At 55.5% G+C, this 21,478-nt stretch overlaps 6 protein-coding genes across 6 annotated transcripts; 3 read left to right on the top strand and 3 right to left on the bottom strand.

The window, feature by feature from the left end:
• Positions 1-294: 294 nt before the first annotated feature.
• SPBR_01096 (profilin) lies at positions 295-761 on the bottom strand (the record flags this gene model as incomplete). The annotated part of the gene is made up of 2 exons (XM_040759414.1): positions 295-585; positions 663-761. The coding sequence occupies 2 exons, from the start codon at positions 759-761 to the stop codon at positions 295-297; spliced, it is 390 nt and encodes a 129-aa protein (XP_040618314.1).
• A 2,021-nt stretch (positions 762-2,782) lies between these two features.
• Positions 2,783-5,240, top strand: SPBR_00232 (uncharacterized protein; the record flags this gene model as incomplete). The annotated part of the gene is made up of 3 exons (XM_040758551.1): positions 2,783-3,293; positions 3,359-5,130; positions 5,202-5,240. The coding sequence occupies 3 exons, from the start codon at positions 2,783-2,785 to the stop codon at positions 5,238-5,240; spliced, it is 2,322 nt and encodes a 773-aa protein (XP_040618313.1).
• A 1,092-nt stretch (positions 5,241-6,332) lies between these two features.
• On the bottom strand, positions 6,333-9,223 carry SPBR_00166 (bzip transcription factor; the record flags this gene model as incomplete). Its single annotated transcript, XM_040758486.1, has 3 exons — positions 6,333-7,112; positions 7,177-7,784; positions 9,178-9,223. The coding sequence occupies 3 exons, from the start codon at positions 9,221-9,223 to the stop codon at positions 6,333-6,335; spliced, it is 1,434 nt and encodes a 477-aa protein (XP_040618312.1).
• A 4,367-nt stretch (positions 9,224-13,590) lies between these two features.
• Positions 13,591-14,305, top strand: SPBR_00988 (pterin-4-alpha-carbinolamine dehydratase; the record flags this gene model as incomplete). Its single annotated transcript, XM_040759307.1, has 3 exons — positions 13,591-13,782; positions 13,856-13,918; positions 14,024-14,305. 3 exons carry the CDS (start codon positions 13,591-13,593, stop codon positions 14,303-14,305), a joined length of 537 nt encoding a protein of 178 aa, XP_040618311.1.
• A 579-nt stretch (positions 14,306-14,884) lies between these two features.
• SPBR_00827 (methylsterol monooxygenase) lies at positions 14,885-15,900 on the bottom strand (the record flags this gene model as incomplete). Its single annotated transcript, XM_040759146.1, has 2 exons — positions 14,885-15,812; positions 15,890-15,900. 2 exons carry the CDS (start codon positions 15,898-15,900, stop codon positions 14,885-14,887), a joined length of 939 nt encoding a protein of 312 aa, XP_040618310.1.
• A 1,688-nt stretch (positions 15,901-17,588) lies between these two features.
• SPBR_00249 (nuclear control of ATP synthase 2 protein) lies at positions 17,589-19,981 on the top strand (the record flags this gene model as incomplete). The annotated part of the gene is made up of 2 exons (XM_040758568.1): positions 17,589-17,605; positions 17,797-19,981. 2 exons carry the CDS (start codon positions 17,589-17,591, stop codon positions 19,979-19,981), a joined length of 2,202 nt encoding a protein of 733 aa, XP_040618309.1.
• Positions 19,982-21,478: the final 1,497 nt, after the last annotated feature.

The raw sequence follows: 21,478 nt of genomic DNA, 5'->3' as shown, positions 1-21,478 counted from the left end.
GTGAAGCAAAACATATACATCAACGGATCTTGTCCTCCGCCACATGCCCACTCCAATTGTTTGATATTATGGATTCGTTCGCTTCACATCACCGTATAGGCGCCGCCCAGGCGTGCAACCTGCCACCAAATCTATCTTACTATGGCTCTTGTCGCTTCGCATTTTATGTACGTGGCGACCTAATTCATCCAAACTAAACGAAGCCTTTTGTCTAGGCCTAGTCAAAATGCGCATCTCTCTACCGTCTCTCTGTCTCCCTGTTTCTCGTCCGCCACATCAACGTCGTCCACCGCTTTAGTATCCCTGTTTGCGGAGGTAGTCGGCCAGGGCCTCGACAGTTGCCCGCGCGTTGCTCGCCTGTGCGTTTTCGCCGTAGTGGCCGACAACAATCGCCTGCTTCGTCTTGGCAATGGCGACACCGGTCTTGCCCTTCCGGATCATCGCAATGTTGTCCTCGGCGCTGACAATCGTGGCGACGTACTTCTCGCCGGCAACGTGCAGGCCCTCGCTGTAGGCCTTGTCGATCGCGGGCTGGCTGTTGGCCTCGAAGATGGCAGCAATCGCCTTCAGCTCCTCAGGCTTGAGCTGTAGAGAGAGAAAGAAACGTGTTAGCCGGTCGCACGGTACGTATCATCGAGGCGAAAAGAAAGGTTGCCGCATACAGAAAACTTGGGCGAGGTTGCCCAGACGCTGTCGCCGGCGGCGCTGATGATGGCGGCCTCATCAATGTGACCGCTGCCAACCAGGCTAGAGGGTTGCATGCGCGTTAGCTTCGGATCTCATCGTATCTGTTTCCATCATTGTCGCCATCACCGCCATTGGTTTGCCCCACGATCCGACGACGCCCCGGCAATGACCGGCCCAAACAACTCAACAGGTAGAGGTTCGAGATGGCGGGATCAAGAGAGCCGTTCGGCCGAATCGTTCGTGTCGCCACGCCGGGTCAGAAAGCTATGGCGACAAACTCAGAAGCGCGGAGGAGCAGGTGTTTACCTCGAGTCGATGTAACCTATGCCACCAGGGTCAGCCAAACCGTTCCAAATCCGCTTCAGACGAGCAACCAAACAAATGCAGGGCCAGGGGCGTTCTCAACTGACCTTGCCAAGACATGGTGAACGTGTGTAAAATGTGTGTGTGTGTGCGGTACGTGGCGTGTCTCGTTGCTTGTTGGCTATCTCAGTAAGAAGATAAGATGACGGGAGCGGTTTCGAGAATCTGCACAAATAAACAGTAAGCATTTGCAATGTCACAGGCGAGTCGTCGATGGGGAAACTGATGCATCGTACGGCTTCGGAGGGCGGTCAGGGAGTTGAGAGAGCGGTGCGAAGATGCGACGCTGCGGAAAACGTACAGTTCAGGGCGCAATGCAATCCTGGGTGAAGAGGGACGTAGTAAGGCAAAACAGACGTGTGACGTTTGCTCGTTTGAGAGGGCGTTTGTGGGAGAGAGGGAGCCGACAGAGTAGAGAAAGGGGAAAAGAATGGGAAGTGGGATGGGAAAATAAGACGTGCAGCACAAGGATTAAGACCAACAGTGCTGGCGATTATTATCGGACCGGCAGGCCCCAGTAACGAAACCACTGCAGGAAGGCGCCCATCGAGCAACCCCAAGAACACCTGCCGAAAGAGGGGTACTGTACCCACTGTAACACTCAACGCCAGGGAAAGCAGGAGGCAAGCTCCAGGCAAAGAGGAAAGAACACCGCCCCGCTAACGACCAAGCTCCGGCCGCTGGGGCGAGCTGGCCAAGCTTCAGGCGGTCAACCAGAAACAGGCGTGTTCATGGCTGCTGTGTTGCTCTTTTGTTTGTATGCATTATTGTGACTATGGCATCATTTCTTTGTGATACTTCTCCAGCTCAGGCGGTTTCACTGGTCGCGGAGAGGAGGGATCGAAGCAAAGCAGGGTCGTTCCTTCCGGCGCTGAGTTTGAGCTCTGTGCAGGCAAATGCCTATACCCCGCCAAGCCCCGCTTACACATCATTTGCGCTGTAATTACGACGTAGGAGAGAAGCTGGGAAGGAACTGGTACGCGTTGAGAGAGCGTGTCTCTGCCAGCACAACAGTGCAGCTTCGCACCCGGCCACGCGGCGGCCGATCTGACGGCGGGATCATTTGAGAACCTGAAACGCATTACGGCTTGACCATCTGCATCTCACACATGCGGCTTTATGGCCCGTCCTGGGTTCGCAGAGACACTTACGATCACGTGCCAAAGTTGGAAACGCCTTCGCAAGCCGACGCTTCAGAGATCTCTTTTTTCTGTCTTCTAAAAATCCAATTAGACGTCGATAACAGGTCACGCCATAGTTCGTGCTTGAAACATTTTTGTTTGTTTTCAATGCAGTCGCGATGTTCGAAGTCCTGCTCTAAGCTGCCGGAGCTTCAATAGTAAAGTGTGGCTAGTGTATATGTATTATGTAATGTATGTGGCGCTCGTTTAGCGGCAGGAACGCCCTGCTCATCGGTCTCCGTCAAACATCAGGAAAGAGTCGAGAGGCCAGAATCGAGACGTTTTGTCTCTCCTCCATCCCACTCCGAGAAACCGACGCGACTTTTCGGCGTGGCACGTATCTCGCAGGCATATTTTCGAGCTTTACTGTGACGTCCCGCCGTGCCAACTGCCGCAATTGCTGCCGTCGCGTACGGCCAAGTCGCGAATCGACGAAGTTGGCTGCAGCTTCACGGTGACTTTTCTGTCGACCACATCTCTGCTCGCAACACGACTCTGGCGAGGCTACTTCGCGGCGCCCAAAGAATCTCTCCTTTCTTCTACCACCCACCATGGCGCCGACGGCCATCGACGTCGTGGAGCCCATTCCGCGGCGCGAAGCCTGGAAGCTGCTGCCAGAGCCGACAATCTATCCGGTCAAGGACGTCACCCTCGAGGACTTTGTGGAGCCAAGGTCTGACGGCTATGAGGCCGCCAAGAAGCGCTCGGACGGCGACGCAGCCATTGTGATCGACAACGGCTCATCCGCCGTCCGCGCCGGCTGGTCGTTTGAGAAGGACCCGCGCTTCACCATCCCACCGACCATGGCCAAATACCGCGACCGCAAGCTCGGCAAGACGTTTTCGTTTGTGGGCTCCGACTGCTACGCCGACACAGCCGCCCGCGGCCACATGCGGAACGCTTTTGAGGCCGGCACGGGCATCGTGGCGAATTGGGACGTGATGGAGCACATTCTCGACTACACCTTTGTCAAGCTGGGCTTGAACGGCAGCACCGATGGCGCCGTCGACGTCCCTATTGTCCTTACCGAGGCCGTGGCCAACTTCCCCTACTCAAGAAAGAGTGCGTACGGTCATTTTGTTCGGCTTTTATTTTGTCTCCAGCTTGCTAACACGTTGCTCCTACAGCCATGACCGAAATCGTTTTTGAATGCTACGGCGCCCCGTCCCTCGCCTACGGCATCGACTCTCTCTTCTCCTACCGCCACAACAAGGGCGACACCGGCCTCGTCGTCTCGTCGTCCTATAGCGCCACCCACGTCATCCCCGTCTACAACTCCAAGGCAGTCCTGTCCCAAGCTATCCGCTTAAATTGGGGCGGCTCACATGCCGCGGACTACCTCCTGCGGCTTGTGCGCCTCAAGTACCGCGATTATCTTAGCAACAACCTCAAATTGCACCAGTCGCAGGCGGAATACTGGCTCAAGGACTTTTGCTACGTCTCCAAGGACTACGACAACGAGCTGCGCGGCATCCTGGACTGGACCGGCCTCGAAGACCGCGAGCGCATCATCCAGTTCCCCTACACCGAAGAGATTGTCGTGCAAAAGACCGAGGAGGAGCTCGCCAAGATTGCCGAGCGCAAAAAGGAGAGCGGCCGCCGGCTGCAGGAGCAGGCCGTCAAGATGCGCCTCGAGCGGCTCCTCAAGAAGGAGCAGGAGCTCGAGTACTACAAGAGCATCCAGACGCAGATTGCCGAGAGCCCCAAAAAGGAGACCAAGCGCCTGCTCGACGAGGCCGAGGTGAAGGACGAGGCCGCGCTCGAGCGCCAGATCAAGGAGCTCGAAAAGGCCCTCCGCCGCGCGCGGCAAAAGGATCTGGGCAACGACCCGGAAGAAGAGGCCGAGGCCCCCGACTTCTCGCTGCTCGAGGTGCCCGACGACCAGCTCGACGAGGCCCAGCTCAAGGCCAAGCGCCAGCAGCGGCTGCTCAAGTCGAACCACGACGCGCGCGCACGCGCCAAGGCTGAAAAGGAGGCCGAAAAGGCCCGTGTGGCCGAGGAGGCGCGGCTCGAGGAGGAGCGGCGCACCAACGACTTTGAGAACTGGCTCGAAGAGAAGCGCCAGGCGCATCTCGAGACGCTCGCCAAAATCAAGGAGCGCGAGCGGCTGTCCAAGGACATGGGCAACCGCAAGAACCTGGCCTCGTACATTCGCATGAAGAACATTGCCAATCTGGCGAGCGACGCACCGTCGGGCGGCACGACGGCTACGGGGCGCAAGCGGCGGCGCGGCGGCGGCGGCGGCGACGACGACGACTTTGGTGCCGACGATGCCGACTGGGGCGTGTACCGCGACATTGCCGTCAACCGCGACGACAGCGACGACGAGGAGCGCGAGGAGAACCCCGACGTGCAGCTGAAAGGGCTCGAGGCGCTGCTGCTGCAGTACGACCCGGACTTCACGTACGAGCACACGCGCGAAGCGCAGGACGACTGGAGCAAGAAGATGCTGCACGCATTTGAGCGTGGCCCGCGTCCGTTTGACCCGGACAGCCCGGCCGAGCGCCACCAGATCCATCTCAACGTCGAGCGCATCCGTGTGCCCGAGGTGCTGTTCCAGCCGAGCGCCATTGCCGGCATCGACCAGGCCGGTCTCGTGGAGATTGCGGGCGACATCCTGACGCAGCGCCTGACGGGCTTGGTCGGGATCGACCGCAACGACTTTTTGCGCGACGTGTTCTTGACGGGCGGCCTGACGCTGTTCCAGAACTTTGACGAGCGGCTGCACGCGGGGCTGCAGGCTTTGCTGCCGGCGGGTGCGCCACTGCAGCTGCGGCGCGCCAAGGATCCTCTGACGGATGCCTGGCGGGGTGCGGCCGAGTGGGCCGGGTCGTCGGCATGGCGCCAGGCTGCTGTGACCCGGGAGGAGTACCAAGAGAAGGGTCCCGAATACATCAAGGTGAGTCGGCTGCCTTGTCTCAAGTGCTGCTACGATATAGAGCGGGATCGTTTTGCTAAACATGTACACAGGAACACGACCAAGGAAATGCATTCACTTCGACGAGTTAGGAGACGCAGGTGCAAGCAACGACCGACGTGGAAGCCAAGACAGAAACAGAAACTGAGGTAAAGGTGCAAACGAGGCCCAAAGGGCGAAAGAGGTGACACGCATTGTTGCGAAAGAAAGCAATCAAGGGTCTGCAGGAACCAAAATCAATATAAGCAATGCAGTGGCAGCAAGGCGTTATCTGATGATTTTACTGCTTTTTTGTGGCGAGGGCGATTTGGACTGCAATAAGGAATTTCATTTCTCACATTTTGTCCTCTTGAAGTGATGTCGTTGTCGGTCTAGGTCGATTCGTCTAGGTCGAAGAATGGCTTAATTGGAATGAAAACACTTCATCACGACAATCAGAGTAACATATGCCGGCCTGAATAGGGCAGTGAGGAGGTAGACGCAAGGCTAAAGTAAAGAAAACTAAACAGGCAATTTATGTCGACGGGACATGAAATATATAAAACAAATCTACCGAGCCACACCAAAATAATAAACAAACAGAGAGTCATGGAAACCAACACTATAAACCAGATTATGCAAGTCGAAATACACACCATGTGTAAGCAACGATAAGTACACGGGCACTGTCCCAAGTCGGCATGCAAAGAAGGTAGAGAATAAATAGGAGACAGAGTCCTAGTTGTACGCATTTTAAAACGACTAATAAAGCAGCGGCACGTGAAGAGCAATAAAAGCATCTTTTTCTGAACGCCGCGAACCCAAGTGTGAAAAGGAAAACATAAACAAAAAACTAGAAGGGGCCTCTTTTCTTCCACCTCCCACCCGTCGGGGAGAGCGAACAAGCCAGAACGGTCTTGACCACAGACAGCAACAGAGACCTAAACGAACAAGGACTAGAAACACAAGAAAAAAAGAAAGAAAAAAACAAATAGCATAACAGCAAACACCCGTTAGGAACCATAAAGAGGATAAAGCAGAACAGAAGCAAAAATTATCGGAAACAAGGGTTATGTAAAAAAAAAAATAGAATAAAAAATAGAATAAAAGGTTAAAAGAAGAGTGTGCGCAAGAAGCGAAGTGAAGGCCGCAAAGAAAGCGACAGTGGTGAACCGTGCGCCCGAGGTACCGCACTCGGCCCATTTTTACATGGACAAGACAGGCTCCGACAGCTTCTGCAGCTTCTGGCTGATAGCCTCCTCGGACGTGTCCATGGGCTCGCCGGCGTCGTTGCCGTTGCCGTTGGTGTTGCCGTTGGTGTTGTTGTCGGCCTTGATGCCGTTAGCAGGGTCGTCGCGGCTGGTATCCATGGCGGTGGCCGGGGCGTTGCCGTTGTTGCCGAGTTGGGCGACAGCCTGGGCCACGCGCGCAAGGGACGAGTCGTTTTTGGAGTCTGAGCCAGCGGCGGTGTTGGCTTCGCGCGATGAGGTGTCGGCCGCAGCAGCGGCGGCCGCTGCAGCCGCAGCGACAGCCTGTGCCGCAGTGGGCGTGGCGGCGGGGTGTGCGGCGGGTGATGGCGCACGCGCCTGCTGTTGCTGCTGGGGCTGCGGCGGATCTGGGTATTGTGATGGCGGCTCCTGCTGCGCCAGTGGCTGCTGTTGTTGCAGGTGCAGCTGTTGTTGGCGCTGGATCTGTGCCTGCTGCTCGTGCTGCTGCTGCTGCTGCTGCTGCTGCGCAGCAAGAGCCGGCGACGGACCGATGCCCAGGATAGGTGGCATGCCGGGCCCGGCGAGGTTCAGGTTCGCAGGCGGTTGGGGCAGCTCAGCCTTGGCGTCCAAGAGGCGCGACTGTAGGTGGATGATATACTCCCGCAGGGCGTAGTTTTCCGATTGGATAATCTTGAACTGGGTTTCCATCTCGCCAAAGTCCTGCACCTGCTGCTCGAGCTTCTTGATGTAGCCCTCTTTACGCTGGCGGAAGGCCCTCTGGAAGGGGAGTTAGCAAAAGATTTTACGCTTTCATTTGTCGTCGTAACGCAAGGTGACTGACTTGAGCGGCGCGGTTTTGCGCAGCGCGTTTGCTGGTGGACAGCTCGCGCCGGGGGCCCTTGCGGCCGTCCGTGATGACTTCGGTGTGCTCCTGGGACCCGGCGGGCGACAGAGACTGTTGCGGCGCCAAAGGCACCGGGGCTGTGTGAGATGACGGCTGCTGTTGCTGCGGAATGGGCGCGGGCGCTTGCTGCGGCGATGCGACCGGAGCAGCGGGCGCGGCAGACGGAGGGGCGGCCGACATTGTGGCGGCAGGATACAAGGCGTGCGACAAAGAATACGGAGACAACGGCGGCCTCAAGTCAGGATCGATGTGGGCGTCGGGGTCAGACGAGCCCAGCGCGGCGCCGTAGATGTCGGTGTTGACGTCGGAGTTGACGTCGGCGTGATGCGCGGCTAGCAATGCAGTAGACGCGGTGTACGCAAAGCTGCTGTTGCTGTCGATGATACCGTCGTCTGCTGGCTGGAGGTCGTGCTCGAGCTTGACGGCTGTCTGCGCGTTTGCGCCGCTGTTTGCATAGGCTGCGTCGACGTGTTTCTGTGGAGCCGAAAGGTTGGCTGCGGCGTTGATATCGTCAAAGGCGGACGACAAGGCGGGTGTCACGTTTTCTGACAAGACAAAAGCGGCACGCGTGTTAGTCAGAGGAGTGTGAGCGTCGAGCAAGCGGTGTGCTCTTGTGTGTCATATGCAGGGTAGTGGTGTATGTTGGGTGGGAAGAAAAGGGTTGCAGTTACGGCGTACAAACAGAAGAAGGAAAAGTGGGAGGCTCCGTCCTGCACAAATGAATCAAAACAGTCGGACGTTGTTGCAGGGATAAATGAGGAAGGAGCAGCAGGACGACTTGAGCCAGAGAAGGAACCGAAAAAAGAAAAAGATTGGGAAAGCAAAGCAGATAAAAAGGGAAAGCGAGAGGCGCAAGAGTAAAAAAGAGGAGGAAGGCGCAGATGGGCAGCGTGGTATAGGCCGGGATTAGAAAGAGCGGGTGTAAGTTGGAAAAATGGGGGGAGATGAGGTAAGGAAGGCGATTTCGTAATCACAGGTGGAAGGGGACAGGCGGGTGCTTTTAAAGACGGCGGAGGCAATAGCCACTCCGTACCAACAAGACAAGTAGCGCCAGCCGCACTAGCGCCAGTGCGCGCAGCGTGAGTACGAAGTATGAGCACTGAAGCACTCACTGTATTTGGGAAGATCCCGGGACGGGTGGACCAGGGTGTGAAAGCGGCCGTTGGAATGAAGCGTGAGACAAACAAGGCAAGAGAAAACGATGGGGGCAAGAGAGGAGGCAGGTACGGGGTACGGTCGCCGTACACAGCTGCCTTTGCAGTGTCCAGTGCGCGGCGCCTTCCGTTTTCTGTTCTTTCTCATCAGACGAGTCACAGGAGCAGTGCGCAGTTATGTCATGGCAGGAGCGCGCGGCGGCCGCGAGAGCGTATGGGCTGACACCACAACAGCAACAGCGACTATTCTAATCAGCTCCCCGGTTCTCTCGTTCTCTCGAGACGCACACAAAACGGAGAACATGCAAGCGACCGGGTGACTTGTACGCTTGCAAAGCGCCGGGCCTGCGTGTAATTAGGTAAGAAAATTAGGTGGAGGAGAGACAAGATGAAAATTGCGCCGCGGAATCGGAATTCGCCTGCCGCGGACGAAACGATGTTGTCTCCGTACGCAGTACATGTAAGATACGTGCAGGGTGCTTTGGTGCGTGGGTAATGGAATCAAGCGCGGGAGCGTGCGGAGAGTAGCGTTAGGCCCGTCACCTAACATTTAACATAACGCAAGCGGCAAGCCGAAGCATGACAAAGCTTCGCTGGTCTGGTCATACTTTCGGATTTCGATGCCACTGGGGCACGCCTTCTGTCTATTTTTGGCGTCTGCAGCAATGCGAAGACAAGGGACGTAGTCGACGGAAGGCAGAGAGTACAACAGCAGGGTATGTATATTGTAGTCGCGGGCAAAAGACGGTAAAAGAAACCAACGAACAAAATATGGATGACTTACCGTTACTGGATGCCGAGGCGTTGGCGGCGCGTCTCCTTCTGGCCATCTTGAGATGTGTTCGCAATGGCCGAGTTGTTTCTGTAAATGTTCTGACTCAGCTAAAGTCGGGGCGTGAGTCAAGTATTTTGGGGCGTGGCCAAATTGGCCTGGGGTTCTGGAAAGAGAGGGGCCAGAGGAAAAGTGTCTCTCCTCGTGACGCGAAAAATGGCTGGGCACAAAAAAAACCCAAAAAAAACCAAAAAAAAAAAAAACAGCGGACGCGCCAGATTATCGAGGAAATTACAGAGGCTACAGAGACGGAGCGGCGGAAGGGGGAAAAACGGGGGGGATCCAAATCGCGTGGCTGGGCATCGGCCCACGGTGGTATGCTCAAAGTGAATGAAAGCACACTCCGTCATAAGCAGCGTATTTTCGTCGTTGCTTTTTGGTTTATGGCTGCTTCCATTTGTGATCGGTGATGGTGAGGCAGGCGACAGTGTTTTGCTTACCTACCCGAATGCGAATGACTGAGCTCCGAGGAGGGAAGAACACCGGATGACGGCGGTCGTTTTTTTCCTCGTCAGCTCCTCTGGTCACCCAACGACCAGCCCGTCAGAATCTGCGGCAAAAAAGCAACACCGATGGATGCCAGAGGCAGCTCACGCTCTCGCTCGCTCCCAATGTCGTCTCGGTCTGGATGTCTCCGACGTGAGAGACTACTGACGTTCTGGGATTGGCGTCACTATGGCGTCGACGTTTGTTGGTGTGTCGCTCTTTTTGGGCCGATACTTCGGGTGTTTGTAGTCAGAACAAAGTCATCATGGGCCAAAACATCCCAGGCTCAGTCAGCATGAAACGGAGTGGGTAAAGAAGAAGGGGCAGCGGAGTTGTGCTCGGAGCACGGAAACAAAAATGAATACCAAAAATGGACTGGCAAGAAGAGGCAAGGAGCAACTGCGAGCCGAAAGCACCTGTGGAGAAACTGAAGAGAAGGCAGACGCGCTATTTTGCTGAGCGGCCTGGCGGCGTTTGGTGTTGTCGCATGATTTGTCAGCCCAAACAACGTCTTGCCAGTGGGCGTCCAATTGTAGTCGTAGTGCTGCAATTCCTCTGTCCTCTGTCTGCATTCCTCAATCCCAATCCTCATTCCGTCCGGATTTCTCATGCGCTGCCAGGCTGCTTCCTTCCCCTTTCCTTCCCTCCTTCCTTCTTCCCTCGTGTCGGAAACGTCGGCAGTTCCACTTTTGTCTTGTCCAGTTTCCCAATTTGGCCGTCGACGACGTACATGGGATGTTCTGGCTTTATTGACTAGCACAGTCAGTGAACACTGCAGAGCGAGTTACGCGCAAGGTCCACGACAAGCCGCCATAAGCAAGAGAGGGTCCAGGATCCGTACGGACAATACGACATTGGCAATAAGGAAATCAAAAGTTTAGACGGTGGCAGGGGCCATCCGTTACTGGATCCCACGCTGATAGTATAATGTCGTACACGCCAAACCGTACGAGGGGAGAGGGGACCAAGACCCTTTTCGAGAAAAGTCGCAGCCTCGAGATTGCCACTTTTTGGATGGCCTTGCGGTCTCGCGTCATGTTTCTTGGTCATGATGGTGCATGGTGCGTGCTTTTTGTGGCGTGGGAATACGTAAGCAACGCCAAGTATAAGTGGGTCTTTGAAACAACTAATATATTACGTAAACTCTTCGCCTTCCGCTCGGGCACGCCAAGCGTCCAGGCGGTTGTGTTCAGACGCCGACGCAGCGGGAAACGACGACCGTAACGGCACGTGACAGGCACGCCAATATTTATGCACTTGTTTTTGAATTAATTTTATTCGTTTTCAGTAGACGACAGTGTGTGAGGTGAGCTCTGACTTCTCACTTTTCACGACGGACATCCAGCAGCTATTTTATTTTTATGGCCAAGTCAAGTACCCTTCAACTCTAGCGTTCTAGAATGTTTGTAGCTTTGTGTTCGGCCGCTTGAAAGAAGCAGAGTAGGCCATTCAGCGCAGTCGTATTCAACATAGAGAATCAAATTATGCGACGGGTCAATCTGAAAGACTTGCCATGCAAGAGGGCTAATTTTCTGCTTACCTGTATTGGGTCACATTGGCAATCATAGTATCAGAGCCCTAGAATATAATGGTGTCAACATATTTTGCCGTCGCCAATGACATGAGACTGGCTCGACGAAAATGAGAACGCGCGACAAGAAATACACTAGGTTCTCACAATCTTCAGGCGAATACGACATGCATTGTTCATACTATCTTTCCTGCTGATGCAGATGAGGAGGTATCTGTTGTGGGTCACGTCGACCGAGAGAGTCGGGACGGTTGGGAGGAGAGACGCTGGGAAGCCCACGATATGAGAGACGGATACCATACCTGGTGTAAGAAACTGTCGTAGGGCGTGTCATTGGCCAGGCCGGCGTCCAGAGGTCAGCGCGGCCGCCGGTCCCCATCGCCGGGGACTCTGCGTGCCCGTCTTTTACGTCCAACAACTTGCATACTGCAGTTGCAATCAAACACCCACAGCTTTCAATTTGCAACCACAATATCTTATCAGAGTATTCGCCGTCCATTTCCTGCAGGGTTTCGTAGTATTTGTAAGCTATGATCGGTGTTCACAGGAGGAGGGCCATGGGACCGTTAGGCAGCTCGCCGTAGGCACTGATTAGTGAACGGTAACAGCACCAGCAACGTCATGCCGTGCCGTTCACGATGCGGCGTATCTGTTCAACATGGAGAAAACGCAACTTCTCGAACATAAAAATAAGACGTCAGTCATTCATATGGAGGTTCCGATGTTGAGTTACTGGACCGACCGCAACGGCGGAAATGGCGGCGGCGGCGGTGTCATCTAATCCACTCAAAGTGATCGTATGCCGTTATGTCTTGTCTAGCATGCAAGATTGGGGTCTTGTTACTTTGACTAGCTTGGGTTATTCAACTGTTGTGTTTAAAAATGATCTCTATTCTGTCGTCTTGGTCATTTTATCCGTACGGGTCCGCAATACCCCGACGAGCGAGTGCGCATGACACGTTGTTAGAACAAACGCTTCTGTCTTGATACACCACGGAACGACGTTGTTTGGCATAAATGTCATCAAAGGCTGTGTGCCAAAGACGGCCATATACGTCAACTTACTCCGTATATATACCCATTTGAGATACCGTGGTGCCGTGGAGTGACTGTCGACAGGTAGGCGAGGTAAGAATTACGCTCAAACATAAACGTGAGAGACACATCAATGTCGTAGTATGCTCGTCCCGGGTAGCACCGTCCGTCAGCGACTTTAAAACATATCAATTTCGTTTGCTTCGCTGTGCATTCGCCCGACGGCCGTTGTGTGTATATTTGATTTGGCATAAGTACACGGCGCATGTACCACCACGGTGTTGATACCAAATAAATGACATACGGCGACATTAACTGAGCGTAGTACCTCGCAAATAACGACATGATCTCGTCTATGCATTTGCCCTGTCATTTTCTGGCTTCGTTTGTCACGATAGTCTCATACAACTGATTTCTAGTATCTCATCTGTGTCTGTCACTCGTCGACAGTGGCGGTGGGCTTGAATTGTACTCCTCCAAACAACTTGAGACGCTCAATATGAACACTCTCACAAGTATAATGAGAAGGGGAATGCGCAAAAGCAATGAGACTGCACTGGCTTTGCACTGAAGAGTGGTTGCCAGTTTACTGATGTGAGGTGGTGAGCGTCTTAGCGGTCAGCCACTAGAGTCTTAATACAGTGCGATGGCGACCTGAAAGTTTTGGTTAGTGGTGACGAGCCCCCTGTAGCTCTCCACAGAACGGTGGCTCGGGTGGCTCACACCCTCTATCGAGTGGATTTTAGTGTGCTCAACTGGTAGCTAGCCATTCTCACAAAACCAACGTGCATCTTGACGTTATCAGACAGGTTCAAGTCGACGACAGCCGTCCGCGCAACACTGAGCCGGCCAATAGACACCGAGCAACATTACGTCCTCCCGCCTATCGCACAAAAGCTCTAGTAACGACGACAACCGGACGAAACTGGACCACAGAATCAGATACGCTGCTACGCTCAGGAGTGGCATCAGCAGTGTACGATTACCCTCACCTCGCCAAGCTTGCTTGTCGTCTGCTATTGGAGACCTCTCCGGTTGCAGGTAACCATTTTCCTATTCTGTCCTTCGCATACGAACTCGTACCCACCCCTCGCTCCCCTGACCCAATGCTTCGTGGTTCGTGCCGGGCTGTCACCAAGCTCGTTGCACTGCCATCGTCGCCATCTTCAAGAGTCGGATGGATCACGTCCTCACCTGTATCAAGTGCTCCTGTTTCCTCGGGTTGCACTGTGGCCACACGGCCCACCTGCCTAGACGGCGCACCACACACTCCCTTGCCACAAACCCGGACCTTTTCGATCACAGCGAAGACCATGACGGGTGCACGGCATCCCCAGATCGTGGGCAAGACGGAAGCCGACGAGGCCGCGGTCCGGACGGCACTGGAGACGTTGGTTGCGGTCGACGGCGCGGCACAGTCGCCTGGTGCTGGCCGGTGGGCCGTGACAGCCAATGGCCTGGGCATCGAGCGCTCCTTTAAGTTTAAGAACTTTACCAAGACTTGGGTAGATGAGCAGATGAAACCTACTCCCCCGTGATCACTATAATATGCACTGGCACTGGCTAACTCAGTTTCAGGACTTTATGACGGCCGTGGCACTGCAGTCCAAGCTCAAGAATCACCATCCGGAGTGGTCGAATGTAAGATCTAGCTCGCCGTGATTCATTTCCATATGGATATGGACACGATATGGACACGATATGGACACATGTACGTTTTGTATTGACTTCGGCTCCCTACAACAGGTCTACAACACGACGTTCATCCGGTGGACGACCCATAACCCTGGCCCTGGTTTGGCTCCTGGCCTGACTGTCAAGGACACTGAGCTGGCCGTGCTGTGCGACGAGCTCGCCCGCGCCTTTGGCGAAGTGGCTGAGGCACCCGCTCCGGAAGCGAAGGAGGCGAAGCCGGCCACTGCAACCGCTGCAGAGCCGACCTCGGTGGACAACGCGGCGGACACACTCTCAAGCCTGGCCAACAGCGCGGCAGGCGTAGCCAGCTGTGACTGCACCACGCGCAGCTGAAGAAGGACTGATCGGTGTGGTGCTGTAAGACGTACGGCGGAATCATATTCGGGCATAGGACCAGGGTTTCCTTCACTCATATCGCGATTTCATGAAGATAAAAAAAGCTTTGTCTCTTTTGAAGTCAATTAAAAATATTAAGTCTATCGTTGTGTGTCTTGATGTATAAATGAATGAGTACAACGGTGTGGCGAAGGGTCGCCACTTATGAACCCCTACCCGTCAACGGCAATATGGACATTTGAAAAAGAACAAAATGCAGGGCTTTCTTTTGATGATCCCATACGCATCCGAGCGCCCGCCCAAACGCCCGCATAGAAAGAAATGAAATGAGGAAAGCGTCCAACCAAGAACACTGTTGCAGTTTCTGGGTAAACGTATGAGTGGCTAGACACCGGTTGTGACGTAGGGAGTCAACGGACCGTCGTGGAGGGACGTGTCTGCCAAAGAAGGCGTACGCCGTGGTCGAGGCCGGTCGGTGATTGGCGATCGGCAGTCGCCTTGGCGGCGCGTCGCATAGCAGATGGATTGGCTGGCTGCTGCTTGCGGTAGTAGCAGGAAAAAACTGCAAACCCATCTTTACTGCGCCTTCTTCGCCTTGAGCTGGGCGAGCTTCCTCTCGCGACGCTTCTTGCTGGCCTCGAGGCCAGCTTCGGTGTCGAGGCAGAAGTCCCACCAGCGGAAGCTCGACGCGTAGTTGCCAATGAACTTCTCGTGGTGCAGGTCGTGGTGGTCGGCGCCCGCCCAGAAGGGCAGAAGATGGCGCAGCGACCAGGGAAAGTCGTAGCCGCTGTGCGCGTCAATCGCCTGGAAGAGGCGCAGGATGATCCAGATGTACATGGTCACCAGGTGCAGGTCGCCGGACAGCGACACCCAGATGATGGGTGAGCCCACAATGCCCATGCCCAGCAGCATGACCTCAATGGGCGACGCGTACTCGGCCGCCAGACCAAACGGCGCGGAGTACGTGTGGTGCAGCTTGTGGATCGAGCGGTACAGGGGGCCATAGTGCAGCGCGCGGTGGAACCAGTAGTGCCAGGCGTCCTCCATCACGAAGAAGATGGCCACCTGCATGGCAATCTTCCACGCCGGGGGGAACGGCACGCCAAACTCCATGCCAAAGTAGGTCGCGACGGGGTGGAACAGCCAGATCTGCGGCAGCTCGACTGTGAAGTGGCTCAAAAGCACAAGCACGGCGCAGTCAAACTGCTCCTTGGCGGTCGGCACCTTCTGGTTCTGGATCTTCCACTGGTTGAAGTACGGGATCGAGTCGAGGATGATCCAGGGCAGCGAGCGGCCAAAGTACACAGTCTCGTGCATGATGAAGCTGAGAATGCCCGTCGCGAGAACGTCGTTCTGCATCCAGAGGTACCACGACGCCCACAGGCGCTCGGCAATGTTGAGCTGCACATTGTACTTGGACACCTCCTCGAAGACGCCGTAGAGGTCGTTGGCGCCGCTGGCAATACCAGCAAACGTGCCGTTGGCGAACGTCGCGTTAGAAAGACTATGGAGTGACAATGTCAGCACGTTGGCAAGAAGCGCGTCACAGTCAGATGCCAAACCGGGTGCAAGAGCACATACAGTGAAGCCATGTTTGGTGGGTGTGATGCAGTGCTGAACAAAAGGGGTTGGTCGAAAAGAAAAGTCAGGAGTCCCCAGCAATTGGCAGCGCGGGACCAATTAAAACGAGATATGCAAAACCAAAAACAAAAAAGGACGACACAAGGAGAGACAGCCGGAGAGATAACTGGCAAGAGGGGGATCGAAGAAGAGACACGCCCCAGATGGTGTTCCACGAAGAGAATGGCTCTGGAAAAGGGTCAATCGAAGAGGAGATGCGTTTGCGAAAGCGTTTTATTTTATTTTCCCCAATGGCCCGTCAGTCGCCTCCCTCTTTTGGCTCTTTCCATCCAGGGGTTAAAAAACGCCAGGCAAACGGGGAAGGCGGTGGGCCAGTGTAGAGCGGGTGGATAGAATTGTTGAGTGAATGAGCCCATGTCAAGCAACTGCGATCCGTGTCCCGGGCCAATCACATGCTGTAGTTGCAACGGCGTGGGGCTCGCCACGCACAGTATGGGCCACTTTTTATACAGTACGGATAAACTGTGTTGTGCCTGGCAGAACACAGACACCGCAAATTGGTGCTCTAGTGGTCTCAGTGTGCAATTCTTGCAAAGTGCAACGGTGTCGGCCTCTGCTGGCAGATTACATCTCGTTCTTGGGCGAACCTTCGCAGCACTATTCGCAGTCAGACGTTTCTTTCATTGTTCTAGGCGAATCGCTGCCGGTCGCACCTGCATGAGGCTTGACCTTGCCACCTGCCAGCTTTTCTGCCAGGCGATATTGCTCTCATCGCACCTGCCGTCCAAAAGCAGGTTGTTCTTTGAATCGCTCTTTCTTTGTTTCGACGGAATAAAAGCTCTGTCCGCCTGTTCCTTCCTCTGGCGCTGTAGCTCCTTCTTCTTTCCCTGTGCTGTATTTTGCGTCTTTCTGCTTTCTGGAATCTGCATCTCCGAATATCAACGACGCACGAAGTAATAGATACTCCTTTTCCCACCACCCCTTGTTTCAAATTTCGCCAATGTTAATCTCAACTTGCCTGTCAAGTGCTGACGATTCCTCTCCCTCCGCTACAGCCCCCCCAAAGTTTACGCCAGCCCATCGGGGGTTGGTCGTTCAACTGGCATTTGTATGTGCTTGCGAATCGCATGTTTTCACACAGCTCACACTCGCCACCAATACCACTTGATTTCAAGCCCGTGAGAAACTCGACGTGACGTGCAGCGAGGGACACTGCAAACCCCGAAGCCGTCCTGTGGCCGCCCGGCGCGCCCCGCGTTGTGCCCCTGTCCGAATACGAACAAGAACAAGACGCACCCACACCAAAAGCCATCAGGATCAGTAGCCACCAGCAGAGCATATCGGATTATTCTGTGAGTTGGGCGCTCGCCGGATCGAAGCGCTTCCGTCTTTGGCGTGACTTTGGAAGGACAAAACCGACCAAAACAGAGAAAGCTGCGTCCAACTACCCCACAACGGATGCCGGGCAAGCGGACTTGAGAAAGCAGCCCACCTTATTTTGTGCCACATATCAGGCAACCTACTTTTTCAGACGGATCTGGCGGACAAGCTTGAGGAGCTTGCCGCGACACGCCTTGCGCCTTGAACCGTGACGACACACCGCCTCCTCCAAAGCACACTACCTCTGTCTTTTGTGTGTGCTTTTACGTCTTCCATTCTTTCTGACGGACCTCCCAACGCAGGCTGCCGTCTGCCCCCCATGTCGATTGTCGTAGAGTGCGTGCCTATCCCTCCCTTCCCCCCAGTTCCGTCCTCTTGGGGCCATTGGCCAACCGTTTTGATTCAATTTGAAGCTTTACACCCCAAAAGCAATACTTGGGACTATGGAGCACATGGTTGATTCCTTTTTGTTTGCCCGAGCACCCTCTTGGCTAACGTGACGCGACCTTTTTCCTCCCGCTGTGTAGCAACGTACGTGCCTGGGAGGCCGACATTGACCGAATTACCCGTGGACCACTTGTGTCCTACGAGACCGACGCGGCCACCAACACCGATGGCTCCGTAAACGAGGCTAGCATCGACGCCCTGTCGTCGCCGTACGTCAACGACCTGCTCAAAATTGTCAAGAATCTAAGCTCGACCTCGTCCGCTCAGCCCATTTTGTCCACAACCCGCATACGAGGCCTGTTACAGCAGTCCGGGCTGCTGCAGACCGCCAAGGAGATCGAAGAGGAGGAGAAGCGCCAGCAGGAGCAAGAGGGCTATCTCGACCTCCACGGCCCCCGGCGGATTGGCACCGATGGCGCAGAAGAAGGCAGCAGCGAATCGGAGAATGGCAGCCTGTCACCAAGCACCGGCAGTGCTGTGCCAGGGCAGCTTCCCAGAGGAGGAGGAGGAGGAGGAGGAGGAGGAGGTGACGGTCCGGGCGACAAAGGCGAGTTGGCAGCCGAGGTCGAGTGGCTCCTGGTCAGCAAAGCCACCGTCCAGGTGTATGGTGTACTGCTCAACACGTTGCTGGAGCGCATCACACCCTTGCACGACGACATTTGGTACTGGGACGACATCCTGTCCTCGTACGGCAGCCTCAGCTTGTACACGGTGCAGACATCCCCGCTGCGGTTCTGGAACTGGGCCAAGGAGGTCAGCCAGGTTGTCGTCGAGAGTCGGACGCGCTTTGCTGCCGCCACCCACACGCCGCTCGGCGCCATCCGGTCTGGCAGCGCCTCGCTCACGCAGCAATGGCAGCAGTTCTATGCCATTGTGCGCCGGGGCATTGCCCAACGGTCTTTTGCCGGTCTCGAGCGGCGGCTGCTGTCGCCCATTGCACGGTGCCGGGTCGACGCGCGACACAACCAGAAACGCTTGAGGCGGCTGCGGCAACTGATTGCCAGCGGGCTCGGCATTCTGATCGACGAGGGCCTCCGCTTTGACCTGGACGAGGGCACGGACCTCAAGGCTATTACGGCCGACAATGGCCGGCGATGGAAGGGCGTCGTCGAACGCAGCGTGTCGCTGATGGACCAGGTCACCACGGATGTTCTGGCCGTCGAGTCGTCTGTACTGGACTTTGAGGACAAGGTGTTCAATGACGTGCAGGGCGACCCCATCCTGACGGCCAACCAGTTCGACGCCAACAAGCCTGCGCGCCTGGCCCGGCGCCTCGACCAACTGCTGGCCCAGGGCATCCCGGGGCTTGTCGGCGACCTCCAGTTGGTTGTGAAAGACTATGGGCGCCCGCCACGGCTGTTGCGCTACTGGCTGCCGGCCGGTATCCTGTTGCTATCGTCGTCGACGCTGCTGCGCATCGTTGCGAACCGCCAAGAGGACATTGTGCGGTGGATCCGCGACTTTGGCTCGACCGTGCGTGACTTCTGGTTCAACTGGGTGATTGAGCCCGTCACGAAAATCATTGGTACCGTCCGCCACGACTCCAACAGTGAGATTGCCATTATGAGCCGCGACAGCCTCCGGTCCGACCGAGAGAGTCTCGAGCGGATGGTGGTCGAGTTTGCTGTGGACCGCCCCGAGTTGGCGGGCTCCGCGTCGGCGCTGACCGAGGTGGAGCTGTCGACGATCCGCGCCAAGGTCCGGGAAGGCGATGTTACGCCCGTACTGCGGGCGTACGAAACCGGCCTGCGGAAGCCGTTCCAGGGCGCCGTGCGTGGCGATCTGGTGCGGTCGCTGCTCATCCAGGTGCAAAAGACCAAGGTCGACCTCGAGGTGGCCATTAGCGGCATTGACGCGCTGCTCAAGAGCCAAGAGCTCGTGTTTGGGTTTGTTGGCTTGACGCCCGGCGTCCTCGTCAGCATTGCCGCGTTGCGGTACGTCCGTGGCCTGCTGTATGGGCGCAAGGGTCTGCGCCGCGGCCAGCGCGTCGAGCGGTGCGTGCGCGTGCTGCGCAACATCGACCGCATCTTTTGCGATGCCACAGTCGAGCTGGCCACGATGAACGGCATCCTGTCATACAAGCACCGCGGGCTACTTGTCTGCGAGGTGCATGTGCTGCGCAGCTTGGCCGTGGGTCTGTTCCCCGGTGACATTGAAAAGGAGTTTCTGGAGGACGTGGATGAGATGGTGAACGGCAAGACGGTCGACAAGCAGCGGCTGGCGCTCGACCGTGTGCGGTGGGCCTACGGGCGGTATTTGGGTTAACAGTGACGCGACCAACATGATGGATCCCGGAGGGTCATAGGAGCATTGGAAACGGTTCATGGCACTGGGAACGAGCAGAAATTATTTTACTTTTTTTTTTTTTTTTTTTTTTTTTTTTTTGGTCTGTATAGTTTACGGAGCACACATCTTGACATATAGTTTTGTGATTTGATTTTTGGCATAGAGGCATAGAAGTAAGAATATGGGAGAATACAACGATTCTATACGAATCGTAATCATCATATGGGTGCAAGATATGCCACAAGACTGCAATGCACATGGAGTCTGTGTAAGTCAGAGGAGGTGGTTGGTGTTGAAGGAATGACGACACAGGCTATGACGGCACACAGCTGGAAGCCAATGCGGACAGCACTAATGGGGCCGTTCCGGCGGACTGGGAGGGCTGGGCGTATTGGTCCACAGCAGTGCAACCTTTCGTTCACATTTGGAAGGAGGCAAAAGCGGTTGCGTGGACAGCATCTACGTCTTAACCTTTGTTGCGGAAGGTTCGCTGGAGGGCAGGAGGGCACAGGAGGGCACCTGCCGTCAGTGGCCAATTTCTGCCGACTCAAGATTACATGGCAAAAGGCACATTACTGCAGGGGCCCGAGTGGCCTACATGCTGTTCCAGGCGTCCGGTTCCAGATTAACACGCACTGTCTAAAAATCCAGAAGCCTGGCGAGGCGCTTCCCTGTCACTTCGCCTGGTAGCGAACCTCCCAACCTTCGTGTTCCGGCGTCGAACAGGCACCAACTATTCGCACCGCCGACTTTGAACGTGTCTCGACGGGAAAGAGCGCTGCGCCACGCCTTCCTGTTCTTGCTGCCTTTCTTTCGGCAGCACGTGCGTCAGTTGCGAAAGTCACTCTGCACCAATGTGGCTGGACCTGGTACTTCCTTTGTCTCGCCTGGCCGGCTTCAGCTACGCTAGTCAGCCATAGAGAGTCGGCCAACGGGCAAGTGGCAGCCAGGCCCCGTACTCAGTAGGCAGTCGATAATAGTAGGCTCTACGTCGTAAATTGCCAGCCAACCACCCCTCTTTCCTCGTTCTTCCATTCCAGCCAACGAAACGGCGAAGCGAAGCGGAAGGGCAGGAACGACCCAGGGCCGAAAAAAGGAAAGCAGCCTACATAGTAGTAAACTCCGTACGACAGAGACATACTTCCTTCTTACTTCCCCTTTCGTCTTGCCAGACCTGCCACGTTCTTCCCTCCAAGATCTTAACTCCATACATCGCCACTTTTTGACCTCACGTCTGTTTTTGGCCTGTCACAACGACTACGAGCCATTGCCCGCTGCTCTTCTCGCCCGCCACGCCTGCAGCCAATCGCTCTCGTCCGCCTCTCCTCTGACACCCCTCTCAAGCGCCAAACAGCGAAACCAACCGCCTTTACGTTAGGACACAGCTGCGTCTGACGTTGCGTCGCCTGAGCGAAACTGAGCATTGGAATTGTCGTCGTCGACTCATCCTGTGAACCTCTCGACATTGCCCCCTTG

Source organism: Sporothrix brasiliensis (genome assembly GCF_000820605.1).
Source record: "Sporothrix brasiliensis 5110 chromosome Unknown Cont19, whole genome shotgun sequence".
NCBI lineage: Eukaryota > Fungi > Ascomycota > Sordariomycetes > Ophiostomatales > Ophiostomataceae > Sporothrix > Sporothrix brasiliensis.
This window is presented reverse-complemented; position numbering and strand designations above follow the sequence as displayed.